This window comes from Canis lupus, chromosome 16 (genome assembly GCF_048164855.1).
Source record: "Canis lupus baileyi chromosome 16, mCanLup2.hap1, whole genome shotgun sequence".
In the NCBI taxonomy this organism is placed as follows: domain Eukaryota; kingdom Metazoa; phylum Chordata; class Mammalia; order Carnivora; family Canidae; genus Canis; species Canis lupus.
The window spans coordinates 27,195,887-27,218,806 of NC_132853.1; the positions used below are offsets into that span (position 1 = coordinate 27,195,887).

At 42.4% G+C, this 22,920-nt stretch overlaps 1 protein-coding gene across 2 annotated transcripts in view; it reads right to left on the reverse strand.

Annotated features, from left to right (window-relative positions):
- Positions 1–3,688: 3,688 nt before the first annotated feature.
- YPEL2 (yippee like 2) overlaps positions 3,689–22,920 on the reverse strand; it is a 63,135-nt gene continuing 43,903 nt past the window's right edge. Inside the window, exons 3-5 of one of the 2 annotated variants that reach the window (XM_072779744.1) lie at positions 13,399–13,442; positions 12,300–12,408; positions 3,689–8,416 (exon numbers count right to left, since the gene is read on the reverse strand). In XM_072779744.1, the coding sequence (XP_072635845.1) occupies positions 8,327–8,416; positions 12,300–12,408; positions 13,399–13,442 (243 nt within the window). In that variant the 3' untranslated portion in view covers positions 3,689–8,326. The remainder of the gene's footprint in view (positions 8,417–12,299; positions 12,409–13,398; positions 13,443–22,920) is intronic. The other variant, XM_072779745.1, reaches the window with a different exon arrangement.

Sequence of the window (22,920 nt, forward strand, 5' to 3'; positions counted from 1 at the left end):
CTTCTCATTCCTCCTGTGTCTCTGCCTCTCTCTATCATAAATAAATAAATAAATCTTAAAAAAAAATTCTAAAGCAAGATTCCAAAATTCAGGGATGTTTTTCTGTCTGTCCTTTTTTCTTCCCATAAATGTACACACCCTAGAACTAAAACCAAGTAGCATGGTGCAGGGGCCACCAGCTGGGTGCCGGGTTCTAATGTCTGTCTGCTACTTCTGAGGCCCATGACCAGGGGTTAATGACCTAACCTCCTCTCCTCCTTTGTAGAGGTGTGTTAGGAGGATGAATTTTGGATCCTAACTATCCTATGTGAGAGCAGTGCTCTGTGTGTGTGTGTGGGGGGGGGGGAGCGGGGGGGAGCGGGGAGTGACACGTGCTAAGGCCTATGTGATCAAGGCTATGTGCTGGGCACTTCATGGCTGTTATCTGATGCTGACACTAACTTGAGTGTGGTTGCTGGTCCCTGCTTTACAGAAGACAGAAACTAGTCCTGAGAACTGCAGTGACTTCTTCAAAGTGATCAAAAGATAAGCAGTCAGGCTTCAAATCCCCACCTGTCCAACTCCAAAGCCAACATTCTTTCTATTTGACCCTGCTGATTTCTGAGCTTGGAATAAACCATTAGCATGATCTTAATTTAAAATAAATATAACCCAATAGTTCTGTCATTGTTTTCAAATGATTTGCTAACATCTTGTAAATTCAGCTTTCCCAGGTATCCTGTCATTAAAATGATCCCATTATCACCTGGGCGGGGAAAGGCAGTGATTAGAAGTACCGTCATGCCACATGAACTTTTAATATTTGGCTTGTTCCAAGCTGGCCTGGAGAGTTACCCTCAAAAGGTCCCCACAGAGATGGAGGTGTATGTTAGGATACTTCCACATGGGCATGATTTGCATTTTCATCTTTTCTATCAGTCTGAACAATTGAAACAACACTTTTCCTCCTTAAAATCATAGCCCTGCAATCAACATGCCTGAAACCATATAAAATAATGATACAACTCAAACTCTTCCTCAGTTCTGAGCTCTGGGCTTCCAATGGAAAAAGCAGAATTTCTATTTCATGGAAAAAAAAAAAAAGTAAAATAGGAGATAACAAAACAGCCATGACAGTTTGGTTATACTCTTGGTCTGATCTGCCAGAAAGTTTCCTGTTTGGTGGTTATTCCTGCTTCCTGAATGGCAGGCTGGGGCCACAGATTGGGGCAGGGGGTCTGGCTTCAAATCAGAACAAGAGTTTAAAAATCCCAGCTTTTCCACGAGCATATAATTTACACTCTGCACTTCAGTTCTGTCTTCTGAAAATTGGAGTATTTGCTTCATAGAGTTGTTGCTAAATTAAGCAAATAATGTACATAAAGATCAAATATAATAGTCCTCTTCATCCCACTCCCACTTCAATATGACACTTGGTAATCATCACCACTATTTTATCACTGACTCCTTACTACGTGCCAGGCACTGAGCTGAGCCGTTTCCATAGATCACCTTCTTACTAAGTGAAACCAGAATTTGAAAGCAGGTGCACTAACTCCAGAGATTGCCCTGTGCCCTGCTCTCGGTTCAGATTAAAGGATTTATGAGCAATTGCTTCTGCAGGAAACAGCTGCCAGTGAGGGTGGTGGCTGATGTGGGGGGATATTTGGCCAACTAGGGAGGATCATGCATAAGCCTTTGTTCTCTCACTCTGCACAATTAGTACCACTGATTTTCTGCTCCCTGGGGTTAGTTTCCTGACTAGACTAGGCACATAATAGATGTTCAAAAAATATACATATATAGTTATATAGTTATGTATATAATTATAATTATATAGTATATATTATATATAGTGTATATATAATATAGTATATACTGTATATACACTTACATAATTATATATGTACATATTATATATAATTATATATACTTACATATTTTATATATATATACACACTTGTCAAATAAATAAATGCAAATAGTAAACTGTTCCTGATGTAACCATTTATCTTGTGCAGGAAACATTCAATGTTAACCTCCTCTCTTCTCCTCTTAGGGATACTAACATATTAAACGGATTTTGAAAAGCAGTTAGTTCTCCACTATCCACATCAATTCAATGTTGACCAAGCAGTTGTTAGGTACCTACTATTAACGAAGGGGCCAAGGATTACACATGTGATCTACTACAAAGTATTAAAAACCAACAAAGCCTTGCTTACATTCAACTATGAAATACATAATACTTTTCAGGTAGCAGTGACCTTTGTGGCTCTGCCTACAATAATTTGCTGATTCACATCCCGAATCCTTACTTTTTAAGCAGTCATGATGGGCAGACTGAGAAAGTGTCCTATGAAGCCACAGAAGAATTAAGAAGGCTAGAGGAAGAGAGAGGCTGACATCTGGGACACAGTGCAGGGAAACACGGCTGCAAAGTCAGGCTAGGATTCCTGACCCTGTCATCCCCATGAAACCTTCCTGACCTCATCATCTACAAAATGGGTATAATCGGCATCTGTCATCGCTTTCCCTTGGGGTGGTGAGGACTCCTGGGATGACGTGAGATAATGCCTCATTGCCAGGATCTTAAGAGGGGTCACGTAGGCAACGGACCCTACCCAGGATCTGGCCTGATCTCCTGGACAGCCAGTAGGCTGTAAGAGCTTGGAAAGGAGGACCCAAGGATTGCTGGATTGGAACTGGTTGTCTCCCGCACATATTATCTTTTCTCTCCCCCTGGTATGCCAAAGGCAAACAAGAGGGAAATGATAACAGACACATCCACTGAAGCAAAACAGGTCACAGGAATAAGATAATATGCTCAAGGACAAATAAAAGTCAACTGCAGCCCAGAATGGATAGGTGAAAATTCATGGGAAGAAGATAAGGTATTTGTTTTATAGAGAACAGGCTTTTAAAAATACTTTAACCAGTGTGAAAACACACACATACACACACGCATTTGTGCAGTTTTAATATCCTCTGTCTTCACTAAAGTTGCCTATACAAGGTGAGAACCCTGTAAGTTGTGGGGGCAAGCTTTTGAAAAAGTTATGGTATAAATTGATGTCTAGGCAAAAATATTTAGTCTGTTAAATGAAGGCACCAGAATACAAAACTATGTATGCAAGGCTATGCATATGGAGGATACTGGAGGAAAAACAGCTGATTTATTAGAATGGTCGAACTGCCTCACCCAGAGCCTAGAACCTAACAGTTGTTTAATAAATATTTGTTTAGTGAGTGAGAAGACCTGATTTTCCATATACTATAACTGTGAATACTTCTTTCCCTTCGTTAGCTAATTACTCAGAGATAATGCTGCCTCTTTGTGACTGAATTTTGTTATTTTATGATTCTTTTATTTCTCTGCCTAATGCAATCCAATTTTCCCCAAAGCAACTGGTGTAAACAGAAAAGTTTGCAGTTTAAAAATATGGGGTTTAGTAGACCAAAATCCTAAAGGTCACTCATGCATTTCTGATATCTAAAGATAAGAGAAGCATTTGCAGATAAGCAGGAGACCTGATTTTTATTCATTAATTGGCCAACTGTCCTTGGAGAAAACAATCCTGCAGGGTCTCAGTTGACAGCTCGGTGAATGGGGTTAGACAGATGACCTCCTACAGGCTTTTCGGTTACTTTAAACGTTAAAGTCAAGATAAAACATGCTGGGTCAATTAAGACAGATGAGCCCTCCAAAGAATATTTGAAAACTTTATTTTCTCAAATGAGCACCAACACAGATTGGAAATATGACAGAAACAATGCACTTTTCTCTAATACTGAATCACTATGTACAAATACAGGAAAAGGTGAAGACAAATTATTTGAAAATAATTATCTTTGTTATTGAAGCAAAGTGACCTGAAAAATGCCACAAAAAAAAAATAGGGAATATAATAAAACCCAAACCCAACAAATACAGTTTGTAAACACAAGCATAGACAGATTCTGTATTGAAAGATCGTCTCTGCAGGTTGGAAAAGGGAACCGACTCTCACTTTCACCAAAATGTTACATAAAAATATACAGGCAGATTAAATTTGGTAATGGGAATAGCTTGTTTCTTCTTGGCTTTACCTTTCACTGCTGGCAGATTTCATGACCGTATTTTGCTTAAGAAAATTAAACATCTCTTTCCTCTACCTTGACCACTAGCGTGTTTTCTCATTCGAGGCAGACTCTGTTAAAATATGTAACTTGATTGCATTCAAGATTTGATTTCCCAGCCTCTTCCTGAACCTGAGGCAATCTGAACTTAAAATAAAACTGTTTTACCTACAAGGTATGTGAATTATTTTACTGATGTCCTTTCAACCCAAACCAGTTAATGATGTGGCTTCCACAAGTGGAAACCTGGGGTATGTAAGGAGTACACTCACATCTCAGAAATACACAGATTTGACTCTGCTTAATCTTCACAAACAGATTTCCTTTACGATCTGTGAAAGTTGAGCACACAAAGAAAAAGGAGCAAACTGGCAATAGCTCCATGCTCAGAAAAACAAAATCCTCATGGTTTGTGCTATTGGTCCACTCGAAACAAGACCAGCCGAGAGAAAGAGAAGAAAGCCTTATGTGCCCAAGGTGTAAACTGTATAGTGTCCTCAGTAAAGAAGAAAACAGGAGGCACAACACAAAGTGCTTTACACACACACGTACGCACAAAAATTAAAAACAAGATTCCAAATTGTTGGAAATTCTTCCAACAAGAGGAATCGCTAATTTGTTACTAAATCTGATTTTATTTATTTTATTTTCTAGTCAATATTGGTGCAAGAAAATATTTCAGTTCTCAACCTGGTAATGCACTGCAGAGTCTGTTCCATCAGGGAAAAAAAAATGCAGAGAGGCATTGCCTTATTGCCTCTGTCCAGACTAAAGGGATACAGATTTTTTTTTTTTTTTAAGGAAGACTATATTGGTGATCACTGTTTCCCTTAAAATATACTTCAAGAAATGCAGAATAAACCATAGAATTTAAAAATGAAAATAAAAAGTGCTCTCAGGGGATCTGAGAAAACAGCACCAAATATATTATTTAAAAAATTAAATATTATTTACAAAAGAATATTTCACAAGCAACTTTTTTAATATATATATATATATATATCCACTTGAAGATATTTTTATAAAGGGGACACCTCTTTTTCACACACTGACCCACCAGTAAAGATTTGCTCATCCTATCTCCATGGTCTTGCTGTCATTGGAGTGGGGGCAGCATTCTATCAGGCCCAGTTGACATTCTGTGGGCATCAAGTCTGGCTGTATTTGATTCATGTCAAATCAACCCATCAGCAGCCTAAGGTTAGCATTCGGGGATCTGGGTGTAATCCAGGGCCACTGAGGCCACATGACCTAAGACAGCACAGGGAAGATGGACCTAGAGAGTCTGCCAGCCGGACTTCAGTTGCACATGAAGGCAGCTGCTGGTTGAGGTATAGAACGTCATGCCTTTCCCTTTCTTGCTTCTCCTTTTCCCCCTGCCCTCCTCCCTGCATCCTGCCTAGGTTTTACCATCCAACTCCAATTCCCTGAACCTGTCAGGGGTGAATAGATGAGGTCTTTGGTTATACTCTGAGTCAATAATTTGGTGAAGAAATTAAAGAATGAACTGACTGAGGCCATGAGTTGATGTGTCTTCATCACTCAGCTGCGGTCAATCCAATACTGCTAGACGTTAGGTAGACAAGCCATGAATGGAGCTAAAGTTATAAGAAGCACTTTTGGTTTCATTGACACAAAGGGAAAGCCTAATGAGTTGTTTTCTTTTTCCCCTGTAGTTGTGGAAAAACCAACATTCTACTCAGATCTTTTGCACCAAGTATGGTGCCACGCACCCATTGGATGCTCAATCGGTTAACTGGAAAAAAACAAAAAACAAAAAAAAAAAACACAAACCAAAAACTAGAACCTGGGTCTAACTGAAGCCTGTTCTGATCCATGCGGCAGTCAGAGGCCTCATCCCCAAGGAAGAACAGTGGCACATTGGTCTCCTCTGCCCCTCGAAAATTTTAGGGCACCCCGTGTCTGGTTTCTCTGTCACCACACTCAATTTTTAGTCTCAAAGACAAAACACCTACCTGTGTTTAACCCCCATTTTCTTTCTATGGAAAGGAGCATCAACAGCCAGGACATTCCCTGAGCTAAGGTGCTAATCAAAATCTCTAAGTGACAGCCACTACTTCGGGGCAGACAGAAAGGGGGATCTATGATTTTTGTGCCAGCAAGCCAGCTTAGGAATGTGAAAGTTGAAAATGCTTTTTTATTGAGATCTTGGCCCTGGAAGCCAGAAGAACTCTTTCTCTGGGAGCAGAAATGAAAAGCTTCTTCTGAACCTCAGTCTGATTTTTAGTAATGTGGGGAGAACTTAATCTTCCAGGGTTGCTGAAGTACCAGAAGATGTGGGTAAAAAGCCTTTGGGAATAAGATTCAATTTCTAAGAATCCTTTTGTGTTAAAGAAGCGGTCTATTGCTAAACCTAGAGCCACCTGGCTTCCTGTCAGTCCTGCTGTCCATCACCTCCAGGGCAGGACCACACCTAGCTCAGGTCCCCTTTATGCAATCAGTGCACAGAGACATGAAAAGGCATTTCTACCATGATCTACTCCCTATGAAAATTCAAATTCTGGAAATGTCCCGGGTTGGCTGCTTAAATCTTGATTCAATTTTACAGATTGTTGCTTCTACAAACTCACTCTTTTGTGACTTTACAGTGAATTTTCCTACAGAATCAGCCTACTTAGAGAAGGAGATGCTGAGAATTACCTAATATAACCTGCACATACCTTAATAATTACATTTTCGGTCTAAGCCATAAAATTAACTCAGTTAAATGAGTTTCGGTTATGCACCGTGGACTGGCTGAACTGTTGGTATAATACACTTCACATTGTTGGTTAACTGTAACAAACTCTTCTCTCTCATGAGCTTTATTAAGGATTTGTTCTCCGCTTCCCTAATATAATGAACTTCGGTTTGTTTTGGGAGATGGGAGGCAGGGGCTAATATTGGAATTTTTAACTTGATGTTTGACAATCATATCTAAGCCCTCCCTACTGCTGGACCACTCTGACAATTTCTCTCCACACAACGCATTCAAATCCAAGAATAGCTAGGGGTATGAGGAATCTACTGGCCAGGTTACTTCTAAGCTCAAAGCCTTGGGACTTTGTTTTCCACACTCTACAATGATAGAACTGGAGAAAAACACCCAAAACTATGTACAAAGAATTGCTGATCTCTCTGAAGCCATTGCATACCAAAGGGGAAGATGCACTAACCTGTAACGGTTCAACTCTAAACTATTCCCAGCATTGTCCCACCCCGCCCCCTTCTTTGCCATAATGCTCTTATTAGGGGTCAGGAAAAAAAAGGTTAGACAATCAGAATTGCTAGCTGGTTCTACTTTTTATTTTTTCTGGCCCAATATCTGAGCCATCTCTACAGGAGCTCCCAAACTACAGTCCCCTTTGTTCCCTGTCGTCCTCAATTACTGATTTTAACTGGTTGGTGGCCAAGGTCTTTGGGATGTTTGGATCTTGCACCCATTACAAATACCCCCCTCCTCTCACCTACAGTGGCTGAAGAGGTGAAGATGACCAGAAGGAGCAGTGAGGCATCAGAGTTATCAAAACCACCTGGGCTTTTCATTCTCTCTTTTCAGGACACTCCCAACTCAACCCAGGAGAACCAGTCCCCTGCCCCCACTAGAGTTAGGACCAGTTCTTGCGCTCACATGCTAACCTGGCACAGTTGGTGTCAGGAACAGAAACTTCCGATCAGAGAGAAATGCAGTCATGAGGTATTTTTTTTTTCTCTTTGTCCTTTGAGACAAGTCGATTATTTCAAGCCTAAGTTACCAGGACTCCAGGAGCAGCACAATTTTGTTCCTACCTCTCACGTCCCATCCCCTGCCCACCCCCGGGATCCTCAAAGGCTCCCCCTTTCCCTCTTCCGCACACCCCTGTGCTGTGCCACTGCTCTCCTGACAAGAGGCCATCGGGCAGCGCTTACATGGGCCCTAGGGCCCTTATCAAGGTGGGCTGCTGCCATGAGGTCAAGCATCTGTTCCTTTTGTTGTTTTGTTTTCAGCCAACACGAGAACAGAGAGAGAAGCCAGGATCAACTCACAAACAGATACAAAGCAAAGAGACAGAGAGACAGCAATTTAGAGGCCGGTCACCAGAAAGGCGGCGTCAGGGTGGGAGAATGCCCCAGATGGCAAGGCCCCTAAATGGATGGAACCAAGTGTTCAGTCACTCTCTCACTCTTGGGTAGAATGTTCGGTTGGATGGTGTTCATGTAGACACTGGGTTAGGTGGATACCCTCCGATCAGTCCCAGCCATTGTCCTTGATCATGTGTGCTAGTTCAATGATGTATTTGCCTTCTTTATACTTCTGGCTGCTTTCAAAGGCATGTTCCTAGGAGACAGAAAGGAAAAGACACCAAATGACCAAAGACAAATAGGTGACTTCTGTAGCACAGGAGCAAAGGCAGGCCAATGATAGGGATCAGGACCAGCTTTGCCCAGCCTGAGAGAATTCCTACCACTCGAACATGCTACGTCCTCTTCACTGAGCTCCAGCGCTGAGGCAGCACCAAGACTTTCTCAATATTTACAACAGAGTTTAAACACTTTGCAATTTAAATATTCTAAAAATTTTCTCAATATTTACAACAGAATTTCTTCAGGATCTCTGCTTTTAAGTCTTTGCCCAAATGTCACCATCTTAGTAAGGTCTTTCCTATTCTACTTTAAATAGCATGACTTCCACCCCAGAACTCCCTTTCCCCTCTCTACCTGCTTCATTCTTCTCCACAGCATTTATTTTCAAATACACAGTACAAGCTGCATATCTGTTCTACATATCGTCTTTCACTACTAAGACAAATTTCATGACAGGCAGAAGTTTCCATTCATTTTGTTCACTTCATAGAGGACTGCCTGCCACTTAATAGGTCTTCAATAAATAACTGATAAGTGAATGTGTGTCTGTGTGCGGGTGGGCACATGCACATGCACATGTAAAATCAGGGGAACTTGGTTTCTGACGTTGACCAGAAATGTGCTCTGTGGATGTATCCATGAAGTTTCTATGTCATAATCCTCAACTGTACTTTATTACACCTAGAGAAAAAACACTCAGGGAGAGAAAGTATTGTGAGGCCAAATAGGTCTCTTTTTTATTTATCTTGCTATTTCTATGTCAAGTGTATTAAGTCTGTTTTTCCTTCACTGCCTTTCTCCAGGGAGATCAGAGCTACGTGAACTCCAGGCTGAAGAACCTGGCAGCCCTCAAGCCCCACCCAGCTGCCAGGCCTCCAGAGAGAAAACTCAATATAAATCACCTGATAGATTACCATCCTAAATTTATAACGCTGTGTGTGGGCTTGCAGGCTAAGAAGCCCCATAGAAAAAGAGCCCTGCATAGGTATAGGCTCAAACGGATATTGTATTCCCAGGCATAGAGGTATAAAAACATCTGGTGTATTATATGAAAAACACAGGTCAGGGGCACCTGGGTGGCTCAGTGGTTCAGCGTCTGCCTTCAGCTCAGGGCATGATCCTGGGGTCCTGGGATGGGTCCTGCATTGGGCTCCCTATAGGAAGCCTGCATCTCCCTCTGCCTAGGTCTCTGCCTCCCTCTCTCTGTCTCTCACGAGTAAAGAAATAAAATCTTAAAACACACACACAAACAAACATGTGTTATCACAGTCATTAGATGGCTGAGTCCAATGTGCAGAAGCAGTGGACAACAACTCTTTTTCGGAGTCTTCCAACTTAGTAACTCAACCCTACTGGCCATAGGTTCTGGGAGGCATCTGTATGAACTGTATCTTCTGTTCCCAAGCTCCAGAGGTTTGGGTCTCGGGACAAGAGTTCAGAGTTGAGTCTTGTGTTGAGAGACAAATCATTCCACAAAGCGGAGAGGGGAAAGGGGAGAGGCGAGGGGAAGGGCACTGAGAGAGAATGTGCAAACACATCACACACACACACAAGAGCTGTGGACTCAGCAGTAATTTCCCTGACACTTCATTATTCCTCAGCTCAGTGTGTGTGTGTGTGTGTGTGTTGTGTGATGTGTACACAACAAAGGAATGTGGTTCGAGAATAAGACCTATTGTTCTGTGGCAGTGTGCTCAGGATAGGGGGGGAGGTAAATAAAAAGAAAACTAGGAAAGTAAGAGTATATCTGTATTAAACAAGCAAAAAAGCCAAAAGAAAAAAAAAATTCAACAGCCCCCAAGCCACTTGAAAAATGTCATTAACTGGACTCTAGTGGACAGAACACTAGATCTAGAGTCTACAGAAACACCCCAGACTGAAGCCTGCTTTTGCTTCCTGGCACCAGAAGCATCACTTAACCACTTTTGTTTACAATTGCAACTTTCCATTTACAAAACTGGGATAATTAAAAGTACTTCACAGGATTACTGTGAAGGTCTGAAGAAATAATGGAATGAAGGATTGGAGTCCTGACCTGGGACATGAGAGGTAATCAATAAATATTTGGGGAGATGGATGTTTCTCTACTGTCGTGTACATATCAGTATGCTTGTCAAGCTGTTTTATCTGTTTACCTGTAGCTTTCCTCCCTGATAACATGACTGTAAACACCCAACTAAGGGCAAGTATTAGATCTCATTTACTTTTGTATCCAACACAAAGGCTTTTAATAAACCTGAGTCAAAGGAGTGATTCATTTTTACCTCAAGGAGCAAAACCAATAAATTCACATTTATCTTCTATCTGTAATCCTGTACATCTTCATTGGAACAAGATGACCAAGAAGTTGGAAGAACAGGAGGAGAACATTTCTGAATAATCAAACCCAGAACTGTGGCCCCCAGATCACCTGGGGTCGGGGGGCACTGGCCATACAGAGGAAACAGAATATCCAAGGATAGTTTTTCCCACTAGAAGCAATCAAGGCATCCATAGGGATCTGTGACCATCTTGGCATCATGAAACATGCCATCTAGGTAGATGAATATCTCAAAGTAGATGTGAAAGATGGAATCTAAAGGCAATGCTGCTCCATTGCAGACTCCACCTATGGTAGTTATGTTTTGCATGTTTTTAACTTTGGTTAAACGGAATCATGTTTTTATGCTGGGCTTTTTTATTCAGCATCATTTTTATTGAAATAGACTTCATATTTTTAGAGCAGTTTTAGGTTCACAGAAAAAAAAGAGCAGAAGGCAAGGTTTCCCCTGTACTCCCTGCTCCCACATAACGCACAGCCTCCCCCATTACCGGAGTTCTGCAGAGTGGTGTGTTTGTCACAATCAACAAGCTTACACTGACACATCATTATCACTCGGCAGGCAGTTTTGACTACTCCTCCAGGCTCTTCCGAAGCTAACTAACAGCTAACTAACCACAGGTCATATGAGCCAGCCCCACACTCACCCTGTACAACTGACAGGACATGGAATTTGTGGCATTTACATGGAAGAAATTGTCCTCCCAGAGACCGGAAGACTCATTTTCCATTATTCTCACAATGACGGGCAGGATAAAGCCCGTGAAAATATCTGCCCGTCATAAATATATCTGCCAATAACAACAACAAAAGTTTGTTTTCACTGAACATCCATACCTCATCTCACCCTAGCAAAGAACTGCTCACTCCAGGTGTCAAGAAGAGGTTAAAATTATTTGTTGAGTTAAAGAGCAAAGGAATGAACATCCAATACGGAGAGTCCAGCCATGACTGTATCTAACAGTGGACATTAATATGTTTGATGATGCCTAGCACAGGACCTAGGACCTGAGAGATGTTCCGGGGACATTTACTGGAGCAAAGAGCATGGGCTCTGCAGTTAGGCTCCTGGACGTCTCTGTCCTGGTTTGGCCAGACAACAGCTAGATAAGATTGGAAATACGATTAACCCCACTTAGCCTCAGTTTCCTCATCCATAAAATAGGGATTAAAATATGACCTAACCTCTTAGGGACCCTGTGAAGAGTAAATAAGATAATATATGCCTGGAACACAGTAGGCTATCAGGAAATATTATGTGCTATTATTGTTATTAATTAAGCTGAAAAGCAGATGTGTGTATCTGTCTGTTTCAGGGGCAACTCTGAAGGAATGAGTAGGAGAAAAAGGAAGAATGAGTATGGCAGTCAGGAGTGTGCCAGGAAGTGCTCTTTGGGTTCAACTGCCTGTTCTTGAACTAAGATAATCGCACAGGGCCAGAAGAAGCCAGTGGAAGAAAGCAATCCTCTAGCAGAAGGCTCTCTCAACTACTGCCTTCACAGCCCTCTTGCCACCAACCAGACTCCTTAGTACTCACATATTTCCAGCCCAGAGTGGTTTTGCAGTTTTCACAGTAAATGTCTGCAACTGCATGGAGTCCTGTTAGCAACACTCGCTCTTCTGCAGGCCCGCAGCCCACATTAACTCTGTGCCAAGGGACAGAGAGAACGGGTAGTTAGTCACACACTCATCATTGGTCTTTCAAGCTGAGCTTGCAGTGAGAAAATAACTGAGCATGGATGCCACAAGGGAAGCCAACACTGAGAAGGGCGTTGTTTATGACCAAAAGTGTTAACAGCCCCTAAAAAAGGCAGCTACATGGAAACATCTCCATTGAAATGCATTTGAGATCTGCAAATTCTGATTCAGTGAGTCTACTGATACAGTCTTTATGGTTTGAAATTTTCCTTGGAATGTTTCTGATTGATGCTCCTCATCTTGTGAGCTAAGGGGACTAAGTGATGGCTACACTGTGAAGACCACAACCATGAGCTTACTGAGGACTGGATGCAGCTGAAGATGTCAAACATGACATTGGCACAGGCGTGCCCTAATTACAAGGATGAACAAGCCCTGTATCGTATCAAGCTGAACATGCTAGATTGCCACTCTCACAGTTCATCATACTTGTGTGAACTTCACCTTCCTTTTCCAGGTTACAGGCACCCAGGGATGCTCCCAGCAGTGATGCAGAGCCCTATCGGGCTACAACTGCAGTGGGGGAGGGGAGGCTTCTCACTAACCAGGACTTTCCTCCAGTCTCCGCTCCTGCAGCAGAGCTCCAGGTCTTTGGTTTGACCTCCTCTATTCCCTGATGACTCATCTCATACCTGGTTCTGAAGCCTCCTGATGAGGCTCTCAGAAGCACTTCAACTTCTTCCCTATGAGTCTATAGCCCTCTGATGTCCCTACTGTGGGTAGTAAATGTATTATTTTTAGCCAAAGATTCAGCAAAAAAAAAAAAAAAAAAATCCCTAAAGATAATCGACTACCTACCGTGGAGAGCAATGCTTTGCAGGGTTTTTATTGGCGCCGAGGGGACAGGGTCCATTGTTTAATTATCACTGACTGCTGCTTTTCCCCCCACTTGACAAGACTTGCACCAAATCATGGGTGTACCATTCAGAGATACTCACACTGAGTTAAAGAGGTATGCTCGTCCTTGACTTCCTTGGAACGACTGAAATGCAAGAAAACAAATCAATAGTTAGATATCCATTTCACCCACCCATTCAAGAAACCAGCCCCAAATCACAACAATCATGACCTTCCAGGATTGACACAGTAAAAAAAAAAAAAAAAAGGGACTCAGCCATTTAACAGTCCAGATGGTAGATAGCATGGGAGAGGACAGGAGGGCAGGATAAACAGAGTTAAAGAGTTTAGGCCAGCCCACATGTGGACTGTTTTCTCCAGCCCAGGTGAGAAGATACAAAAACCAAAGTCCACAATATCATTGAAAACTTCTCCCCTCCTGACACCATCTGTTTTACTAATCCACCCAAGATCATCCACATTGGCCTTTGCTGGACCCACTTGATCTCAGGCATCTGTGTGGCCACAGCTTTCCTCGAGTTGGTTAGGGAAATCAGTGTGAGCACCTTTGCTCGTCCTCTTGGTCCAACCCTGCAGAAGATGGCACAAATTCCCCAAGGAAAAAAGATAAACCACCACACCTATGCTTCTCGCTTCTTGTAGATCCTAACTGCCATATCAGTAACAATCCTAAATGGAAGGACAGGAGCTCTCCTTTTGAAGCATAAGCAACTTGATCTTGAGATCACAGGAATGCTCATTAAGCAGCAATCCCATTTTAAATTCTAGCTTAAATATGAGCTGCTTTCTTCCGGCTGAAGGGTGGCAGGTAACAGGAGAAAGGTGAGCCAGTGCTTGCCATGCAGTTTGGCATCTACTTCCATTAACATGGGCCCTCGCTGTGTTTTCCTCCTCTGGTTACACTGAAATGTCTGGCTGACATGAGCTATCCATGTTCTGTACTGCTGCCTGAATTTTTAATGTGGTCTGACAATCACAATCATACTCTGAATCAAACATCCTAGTCTCCTCTAAAAACCCACTCTAAAAATAAACAAATAAATTAGGGACTCTCTCATGACCTCTATTATTCAGTGGCTGGAGAAATCCAGTGGTGACTGGTTAACAGATGACCAGAGGGTAGGAGAGAACCAAACAGGACACAGATCACTGCACCCCAGACAGCCATTGTCAGAAATACAGGACTTTAGGGATCAGTGCTGCCAGCCAGAAAGAAAGGCAAAATTCTTGACTTGTGGAAAAACTGCTTTTGGGGCAGCTGGATTGTTGGTTACCTCCAACATACAAATGCACCAAAGACCTTTGCTCCCAGGTATAGCTGTAAGAAGCAAGCAGATGTTCCCCAGCTGCTGCTCAGACCTAAACCAGCTTGTTTCCTTTGGCTTTTGAAACATTCCTGAGGAACATAAGACCTCTCAGACTAGAGCTAAGCATGAATATGAGTGTCCCAGCCTCAAAAGCCTGGAGGTCTGTGCCAAGTGTTTGGCAGAGACAGTGTCCCTGTGATACAGACCAGAGATCTGGACAACCTGTTAGTTCAAGCCTGGAGCACAAATGCACCCAGGCACTGCCATGAAAGCAAAAGCTCCATGGTCTGGCCCCAACCTCTGCCATCTCTTCTCTTGCTATAGTGTCCTTTGCTCTAATCAGGACAAACCACATGCAATTCCTGGAACTTGCATTTCACCAATTTGCCACTGATGTTCCCCCAGATGGGGAGGCTCATCCACCTGACCAATGCTAGGCCTCGGCTCAGCTTCCTCTTTCCTAGGTCTTCCTTGACCTCCCCCAGAAAAGGCACCCACTGGCACTCATGTTCTCGACTCCTCCTGTTCCCCATTTGTTCTTCTTTCTTAGCACTTAACACATACTGGATCTAAGTTATAGGTTTATTTTCTAACTCCCTTACTCAATGGTGAGCTCCCAGAAAGTGTGGGCCAAGTCCTCACTCTCTCTGACCCCCTCGCACAGAGCCCATGAATCTGGCATCTGTAGGCATTTAGTAAATATTTATTCCAGAGGTGAACTGCCTCTTATTTCTTTTTCTTTCTTTAAGTGGCTTTACTGGTGTATAACTGATGTAATAAACTCTACATATTTGAAGTGCATTATTTGTATCTACCTATGAAAACATCACCACAATCATGATTATCACCCCTGAAAGTCTCCTCCTGTCCCTCCTCCATCTTATAGCCTTCCCTCATTTCCTTTCCACTCACCCAAAGGCAGCCACTGCTGTCACTATCACTTGTATTTTCTGCTTTTTAATAAATGAAATCACACAGTATGTAGTGCTTTTTGTCTGGCTTCTCTCACATGGCATAATTCTTTCAAGATTCAACACAGATGAATTTTGTATTTTATCAAAAGCTCATTCCCTGAGGTGCCTGAGTGGCAATCAGTTAAGCTTCCGACTCTTGGTTTCAACTCAGATCATGATCTTTGGGTCATGAGATTGAGTCCTGCATTGGTCTCTGCACTGGGCTTTGTGCTCAGCTGGGAGTCTGCTTGAGGATTCTCTCCCTTTCTCTCCTTTCCTCTCTCCCTCTCCTTCTCCCTCTCCCCTTGCTCATTCTCTTTCTCTCCCTCCCTCTCTCTCTCTCAAATGAATAAATTATTAAAAAACAGGATATTCAAACAGTAGGATCCTTGCAATTTTTTGTATAGGATAGCACACCACAAAGAAGTTCATTTACATCAAAGTACTTAAAAATGTACAGAAGTTAAATTTTTTCTTTTGCAAAAAGATGAGCATTCCAAAGTATTTGGCCTTTGCTGTAAAAGGGAGCTGACAGTAGTATGGTACTCTTATTCTGCAATATTTTCCAAAGAATAAGCCCACTAAATCTCCCTTCAAAGTAAAGGTGACGTTTTAACAGGGAATGAGAATATAACTTTTTTTCAAAAGGAACTTGGGCTATGGAGAGAACTGGTATCTAGCAATGTGTTCATTTTATATGATCTTTGTAGTTTGGAATGGATAGGACTGTATAAAAAAATGACTTAAGATGAATGAGAGAAGAAAATGCAGGTGGAAATCTGTTAGAAAAGATTTCTTAGATCCTGTCCCAGAAACAATTTATAAAAGAAAAAGACTGCTAACGTGAACTTAATCAAAATTTCAAGATTTTTCTCTGAAAAAACAAAGAGAAAAGGTAAGCCAGAGACTGGGAGAAAATATCTGGAAATCACATATATAACAAAGCACTTGTACCTGAAATACATACAGAACTGTCAAAACTCAAACAACAAGGAACAAAAACTCCAATTTTAAAATGAGCAAAGAGGCTCTCTGTTCCTCCCCATTTGACAGACAGCCACATCTTCTGGTATAATGCCAGCCACATCCCGAGACACGATGGTGAAGGTCAGAGTAAATAGATTTGGCTGTACTGAGCACCTAATCACCAGGGCTGCTTTCAACTCTGGCAAAGTAGATACTGTCACCATCATTGACCCCTTCACTGAACTCAACTACTTGGTCTACATGTTCCAGTATCATTCCACCCATGACAAATTCAATAGTACATTCAAGGCTCAGAATAGGAAACTTGTCATGAATTGAAAGCTCATCTCAATCTTCTAAGAACAAGATCCCACCAACATCAAATGGAGTGATGCTAGTGTTGAGTATGTGGTGGAGTCCACTGGGGTCCTTGCTACCATCAAGAAGGCTGGAGCTCATTTGAAGGCTGGGGCCAAGAGGGCCATTATCTCTGCTCCTTTCTAAGGATGCCTCATGTTTCTGATGGGCATGAACAATGAGAAGTATGACAACCCCCTCAAGATTGTCAGCAATGGCTCTTGCACTACCAACTGCTTGGCCCCTCTGGTCAAGGTCATCCATGATAACGTGGCATTGTGGAGGGACTCATGACCACAGTCCATGCTATCACTGCCACTCAAAGACTGTGGATGACCTCTCTGGGAAGCTGTGGTGTGAGGGCTAAGGGGCTTCCCAGAATATCACTCCTGCTTCTACTGGCACCATCAAGGCTATAGACAAGGTCATTCCTGAGCTGAATGGGCAACTCATTGGCACGGACTTCCTGTCCCCACCTTGCAACACGTCAGTCATGGATGTGACCTGCTGCCTGGAGAAAGCTGCCAAAAACGATGACATTAAGAAGATGATGAAGCAGCCATCAGAGGGCCCCCTCAAGGACATTCTGGGATACAGTTAGAACCAAGCTGTCTCCTGTAACTTTAACAGTAATACTCACTCTTACACCTTTGATGCTGGGGCTGGCATTGCCCTCAATGACCACTGTGTCAAACTTATTTCCTGTTATGACAATGAATTTGGTTACAGCAACCAGGTGGTGATCTTATGGCTTTCAAGGAGTAGGAGACCCCTGGACCACCAGCAACAGGGAGAGCAAGAGGAAGAGAGATGCCCTCAATTGCTGAGGAGTCTTTGCCCCAACGCATCCCTCAATACACTGAGAATCCCCTGACCTCCAGACAGTTTCAATCCTAGACCCCCTAAAGAAGAGGAGGGGTTCAGGGAGCCCTACCTTATCATGTATCATAAAATGTACTGTACCCAGCCAAAAAAAAACCTTAAAAAATGTTTAAATAAAAAATAAAATAAGCAAAAGATCTGAACAGACTTCACCAAAGATAAACAGATGGTAAACAGTCACATGAAAAGATGTTCAGCATCACTAGTCACTGGGGTAAATGCAAATTAAAAACACAATGATATCAAAACCACAATAAGATACTACCTCATGCTGGTCAGAAAGGCTCAGATTAACAAGTCAGGAAATGATGGATGGGGAGAAAGGAGAACCCTCTTACACTGTTAGTAGGTGCAGGTGTAAACTGGTGCAGCCACTCTGGAAAACAATATGGACGTTCCTCAGAAAGTTGAAAATAGAGCTACCCTATGAACTAGCAATTGCACTACTAGGTATGTACCCCAAAGATACAAGTGTAGTGACCCAAATGGGCACCTGCACCCCAATGTTTATGACAGCAATGTCCACAAAGAGCCCAGATGTCCATCGACAGATGAGTGGATAAAGAAGATGTGGTATATCTATATACAATGGAATACTACTCAGCCATCAAAGACAATGAAATCTTGCCATTTGCAACAACATGGATGGAACTAGAGGGTATTATGCCAAGAGAAATTAATCAGAGAAAGACAACAATCATACAATCTCATTCATATGTGTAGTTTAAGAAACAAAACAGAGGATCATAGGGGAAGGGAGGGAAAAATAAAACGAAGATGAACTCAGAGAAGGAGACAAACCACAAGATACTCTTAATCATAGGAAAAAAACTGAGGGTTGCAGGAGGGGAGGGGGCTTGAGGGATGGGGTAACTGGGTGATGGACATTAAGGAGGGCATGTGATGTAATTTTATATAAGACTGATGAATCACTGAAGTCTACCTCTGAAGCTAATCATACACCAAATGTTTAATTGACTTTAAATAAAAATGTTTTAAAAAATCTGGAACAATCACATTCTAAGAACTTCCAGGTTGGTGAACACATCAAAGTGCTCAGTGAGTAGGGCATCTGGGTGGCTCAGTCAATTAGGTATCTGTCTTCAGCTCATGATCCTGGGGGCCAAGATCAAGCCCCACATCAGGCTCCATGCTCAGTGGGGAGCCTGCTTCTCCCTCTTCCTCTGCCACCCCCCTTGCTTGTGCTCTCTCTCTTTATCAAATGAATAAATAAAAGCTTTAAGGGGCGCTTGAGTGGCTCAACGGTTGAGCATCTGCCTCTGGCTCGGGCGTGATGCTGGGATCTAGGATCGAGTCCCACATTGGGCTACTTGGGGGGAGCCTGCTTGTCCCTCTGCCTGCGTCTCTGCCTCTCTCTGTATGTGTCTCTCATGAATAAATAAATAAAATCTTAAAAATAAATAAGTAAATACTTTTTAAAAATTCAAAGTGTTCAGTGAGTGATGTATCCTGAAAGGGCATGAAATCTCCACCATCCCCTCTACTCTCATCCTTTGCTCTATGTATCTCTACCCTTTGCCTGTTTGAGTTGTATCCTTTGTAATAAAAGGGTCATCATAAGTAAAACAAACAAACAAATAAACAAACAAACAGAAACTACAGTGAGATACCACTACACACCTATGGTTGTGGTTAAATGGTTGAATTTTTGTATGCTGACAAAACCAAGTGCTGTCAAGAATGTGTAGCAACTGGAACTCTCTCATACATTGCAAAATAGCACAGCCACTTTGGACAAGAGTTGATGGTTTCATTTATCGAAGTTAAAAGAAAACTTATGTTCATGTAAAAACCTGCAGGACAATGGTTTTAGAGCGGCTTTATTCATAATTGTCCAAAACTGGACACAGCCTAAATGTCTCTCAGTTGGTGAGTAGATAAACTGATACCTCACATATTACAGTACTCTGTAATAAAAAAAGGAACAACCTGTTGATACACATACCATCATGGATGAATCTGAAATGCATCAGGCTAAGATAAGTAGGTAACAAAGGTCATTGCTAAGGGGAGAGTTTGACCACAAGGCATAACAGGGGAGACAGAATTGTTATTTTCATTATGGCAGTAGTTATAAAACCAAGTATTTATCAAAACTCATAGGGTTGTATATCAAAGAGTGAATGTTACTTTATAAAATCAAAAAATTTTAAATCCAATAAAAATGTTTAAAATAAGCCATCTCTACAACCTCCCATCTGTACGCTGTATTTGGACAATTAGGAAACAATTTCATAATCTACTTAAAAGTATTCCAAACAAAGAGCAACTGTAGGGGCGCCTGGGTGGCTCAGTTGGTTAAGTCTCTGCCTTCAGCCCAGGTCATGATCCCAGAGTTCTGGATCCAGCCCATGTCAGGCTCCCTGCTCAGCAGGGGGCCAGGGGGTGGCGGGTGTCTGCTTCTCTTCCTCTTCCACTCCTCTCTGCTTGAGTTCTCTCTCTGTCAAATCAATCAATCAATCAATCTTAAAAACAAACAAAGAGCAACTGCAAATTTCTGCAGAAACCTTTGTGTAACTGGGTAAATGGGTTAGATCGTGGGGATCATGATTTTCATAAGTACAAACATGCCAACGTTGCATTTGAACCTACCTCTCTTTGTAAGAGCTTTTCAGCAAGGGAAATTGTCAAAGTACTGAAATATACCCTCATTAGGACATACCTTAGAATTACTATATCAGAAAGTGATAGACCAATAATTTTTTAAAAGAACATATTAAATCACATACCTTCAATAAGATTTGAAAACCAATTTATAACTTTTTTCTTCCTTTTAAATAATGAAGAATTTCTTTGAATATATGTTTATAATGTATATATTACATAGCAGTATGTGCATACCACATATAAGTATCCATATATTAGGAGTATATACTCGAACTTTTTACTAATAGGCATATGCGATTTTAGGTTTGGAGACCACTCTGGGGGTTTCTGTCTGCTTCAGGACAGGGCCTACAAGTAATTTCCTCTAGTCTGGCATAGCCTAGGATTCCTAGAGAGTAGGGGATGGGGAGGACACATGGCAGAGAAGAGAAATGCCAGCCAGGCCCAGAGGTGCTGCCCAGGGCCACTATGGTTCTTCCAGGCCTGTTCTACAAAAGTGCCCTGGCCAATACCCACACTCTGCAAAGGGGTGTGTTGGAGGCAGTATCCACTGAGGTACCCTCCTGGGTGACCATGAAACTGTCTGCTCAGCCTGGCACTCAGGACCAGCTGAATTTCCTGGGAAGAACTCTGAAAGCTCTTCCACCATGGCTTCCACTCTGGGCCTCCGCCAAGTCAACATTTATGATGGGAAAAACAGCCACTGAAAACAACAGGCATCTTGCAAATAGACACAGACAAGAATAGCCCCGGCTGGGTCACTGTATCCTGTGGGGCCCAGCCCAGCCTGGCATAACCAGGCACAGCCTGGCACTCCCTTGAGTGAGGGTGGTACCAAAGGTGGGGAGACTGAAAGGAAGTTAAGGAAGCAATTAGAATGAAGCAAACAGAATTTCAGACCAGGAGATCCCAAACAGACTGTCAGACACATTTGTTTGCTGTCATTACTGCCAGGCAACAAGACAGCTCTTTTCCATGTTGTGTATCAACCAAGGCTGGTGTTCAGGACTCCAGGAAAGGGTTTATTTTTTTTGTTGTTTTTTTTTTTTTTTAAATTACACAATATTTTTCTTCTGTCCTTTAAAGGAAAGTAATAGTTCCAGGCCCAGCCCTTCCAGCCAGCTCAAAGGAACGGAAAAGGCTTTGAGTTTCCTGTTTAGTATCCAAAACCACTGATTTCTGGCCCCTTTGAAAGTCTGAAGGCAGCAATTCTGTTTAAAAGTAGGAGGAGGGGATCCCTGGGTGGCGCAGCGGTTTGGCGCCTGCCTTTGGCCCAGGGCGCGATCCTGGAGACCCGGGATCGAATCCCACGTCGGGCTCTCGGTGCATGGAGCCTGCTTCTCCCTCTGCCTATGTCCCTGCCTCTTTCTCTCTCTCTCTCTGTGACTATCATAAATAAATAAAAATGTTTAAAAAAAAAAGTAGGAGGACCCTGGAAAATGAATACTTTTTTGGGGGGAGGTGGCAAGAGCAAACATATGGGTTCCTTCCCCTGGTTATAAGGTACAGGTCCTCACCCTTGAGCTGAGTCAGGCAAGAAGTCCTCCTAGCATAGCATGAAGCAGAACCTCTCCAACTTGCACTCTCTCTTCTCACTGGGAAGGTTAACCATTTTCTTTTTCTTTTTTTTAGGTGAGGCAGAAGGATTGGGGGTTGGGGGGGGGCAGACAGAGGGCAAGGGAGAGAATCCCAACCAGGCTCCACACTCAGCACAGAACCTAAAGCAGGGCTCAATCTCACAACCCCAAGATCATGACCTGAGCTGAAACCAAGAGTCTGACACTTAATTGACTGAGTCCCTCAGACACCCTAACAAAGGTCAACCATTTTTAATGAAGCATGTGCCTCAAGAGGTGAACAGAGAGAGAAGGAAAACAGATGTCACCTGCCTATCTGGCTGCAGTATCTGGGAGCTCAGTGCCTATCTGCATACACTAAGATGATCTAGCCTTGGTATCAGAAAATCAGGATGAAATCATGGTTTACAACTTATTAGCTCCTTGACCTTGGAGAAAATATTCAGCCTCTCTCAGCTTTGACATCTTTTACATCTGTAGATGGAAACCACACCTATTTTATAGGGGTTTTAAAGATAATAAGTAAAACAAGGTAAATGAAGTCCAGAGTAAAAGGAAGGTCAGTTCCTTCTTTCCTCTTTGACCTTTTCAGGAGCCTAGAAAAGAAAGAGATGAAAAGGCTGATTCTAATCTACTTGGATTTTCAAAATCCTTTTCTTTAGTGACTTTGATCTTCCCTTTTCTCTACTATTACCACAAAGGACAAGTGTTCTACTCTTTGCAACTCAAGGTCTCCATAAAAATGGACAGGAGACTGACACTCCCCATGATCCTTTCCAGTCATATACCGTGAATCCTTTAAAGCACTCAGTGCTTGCTTCTCTGACCTACCATCCACAGGCAGTGTGAATTACATGGGCTTCAAAGAGGCAAACTGCCAGAGTTTGAGTTGTGGCTTTGCTATGTACCAGCTATGCTACTAACTTGAGCAA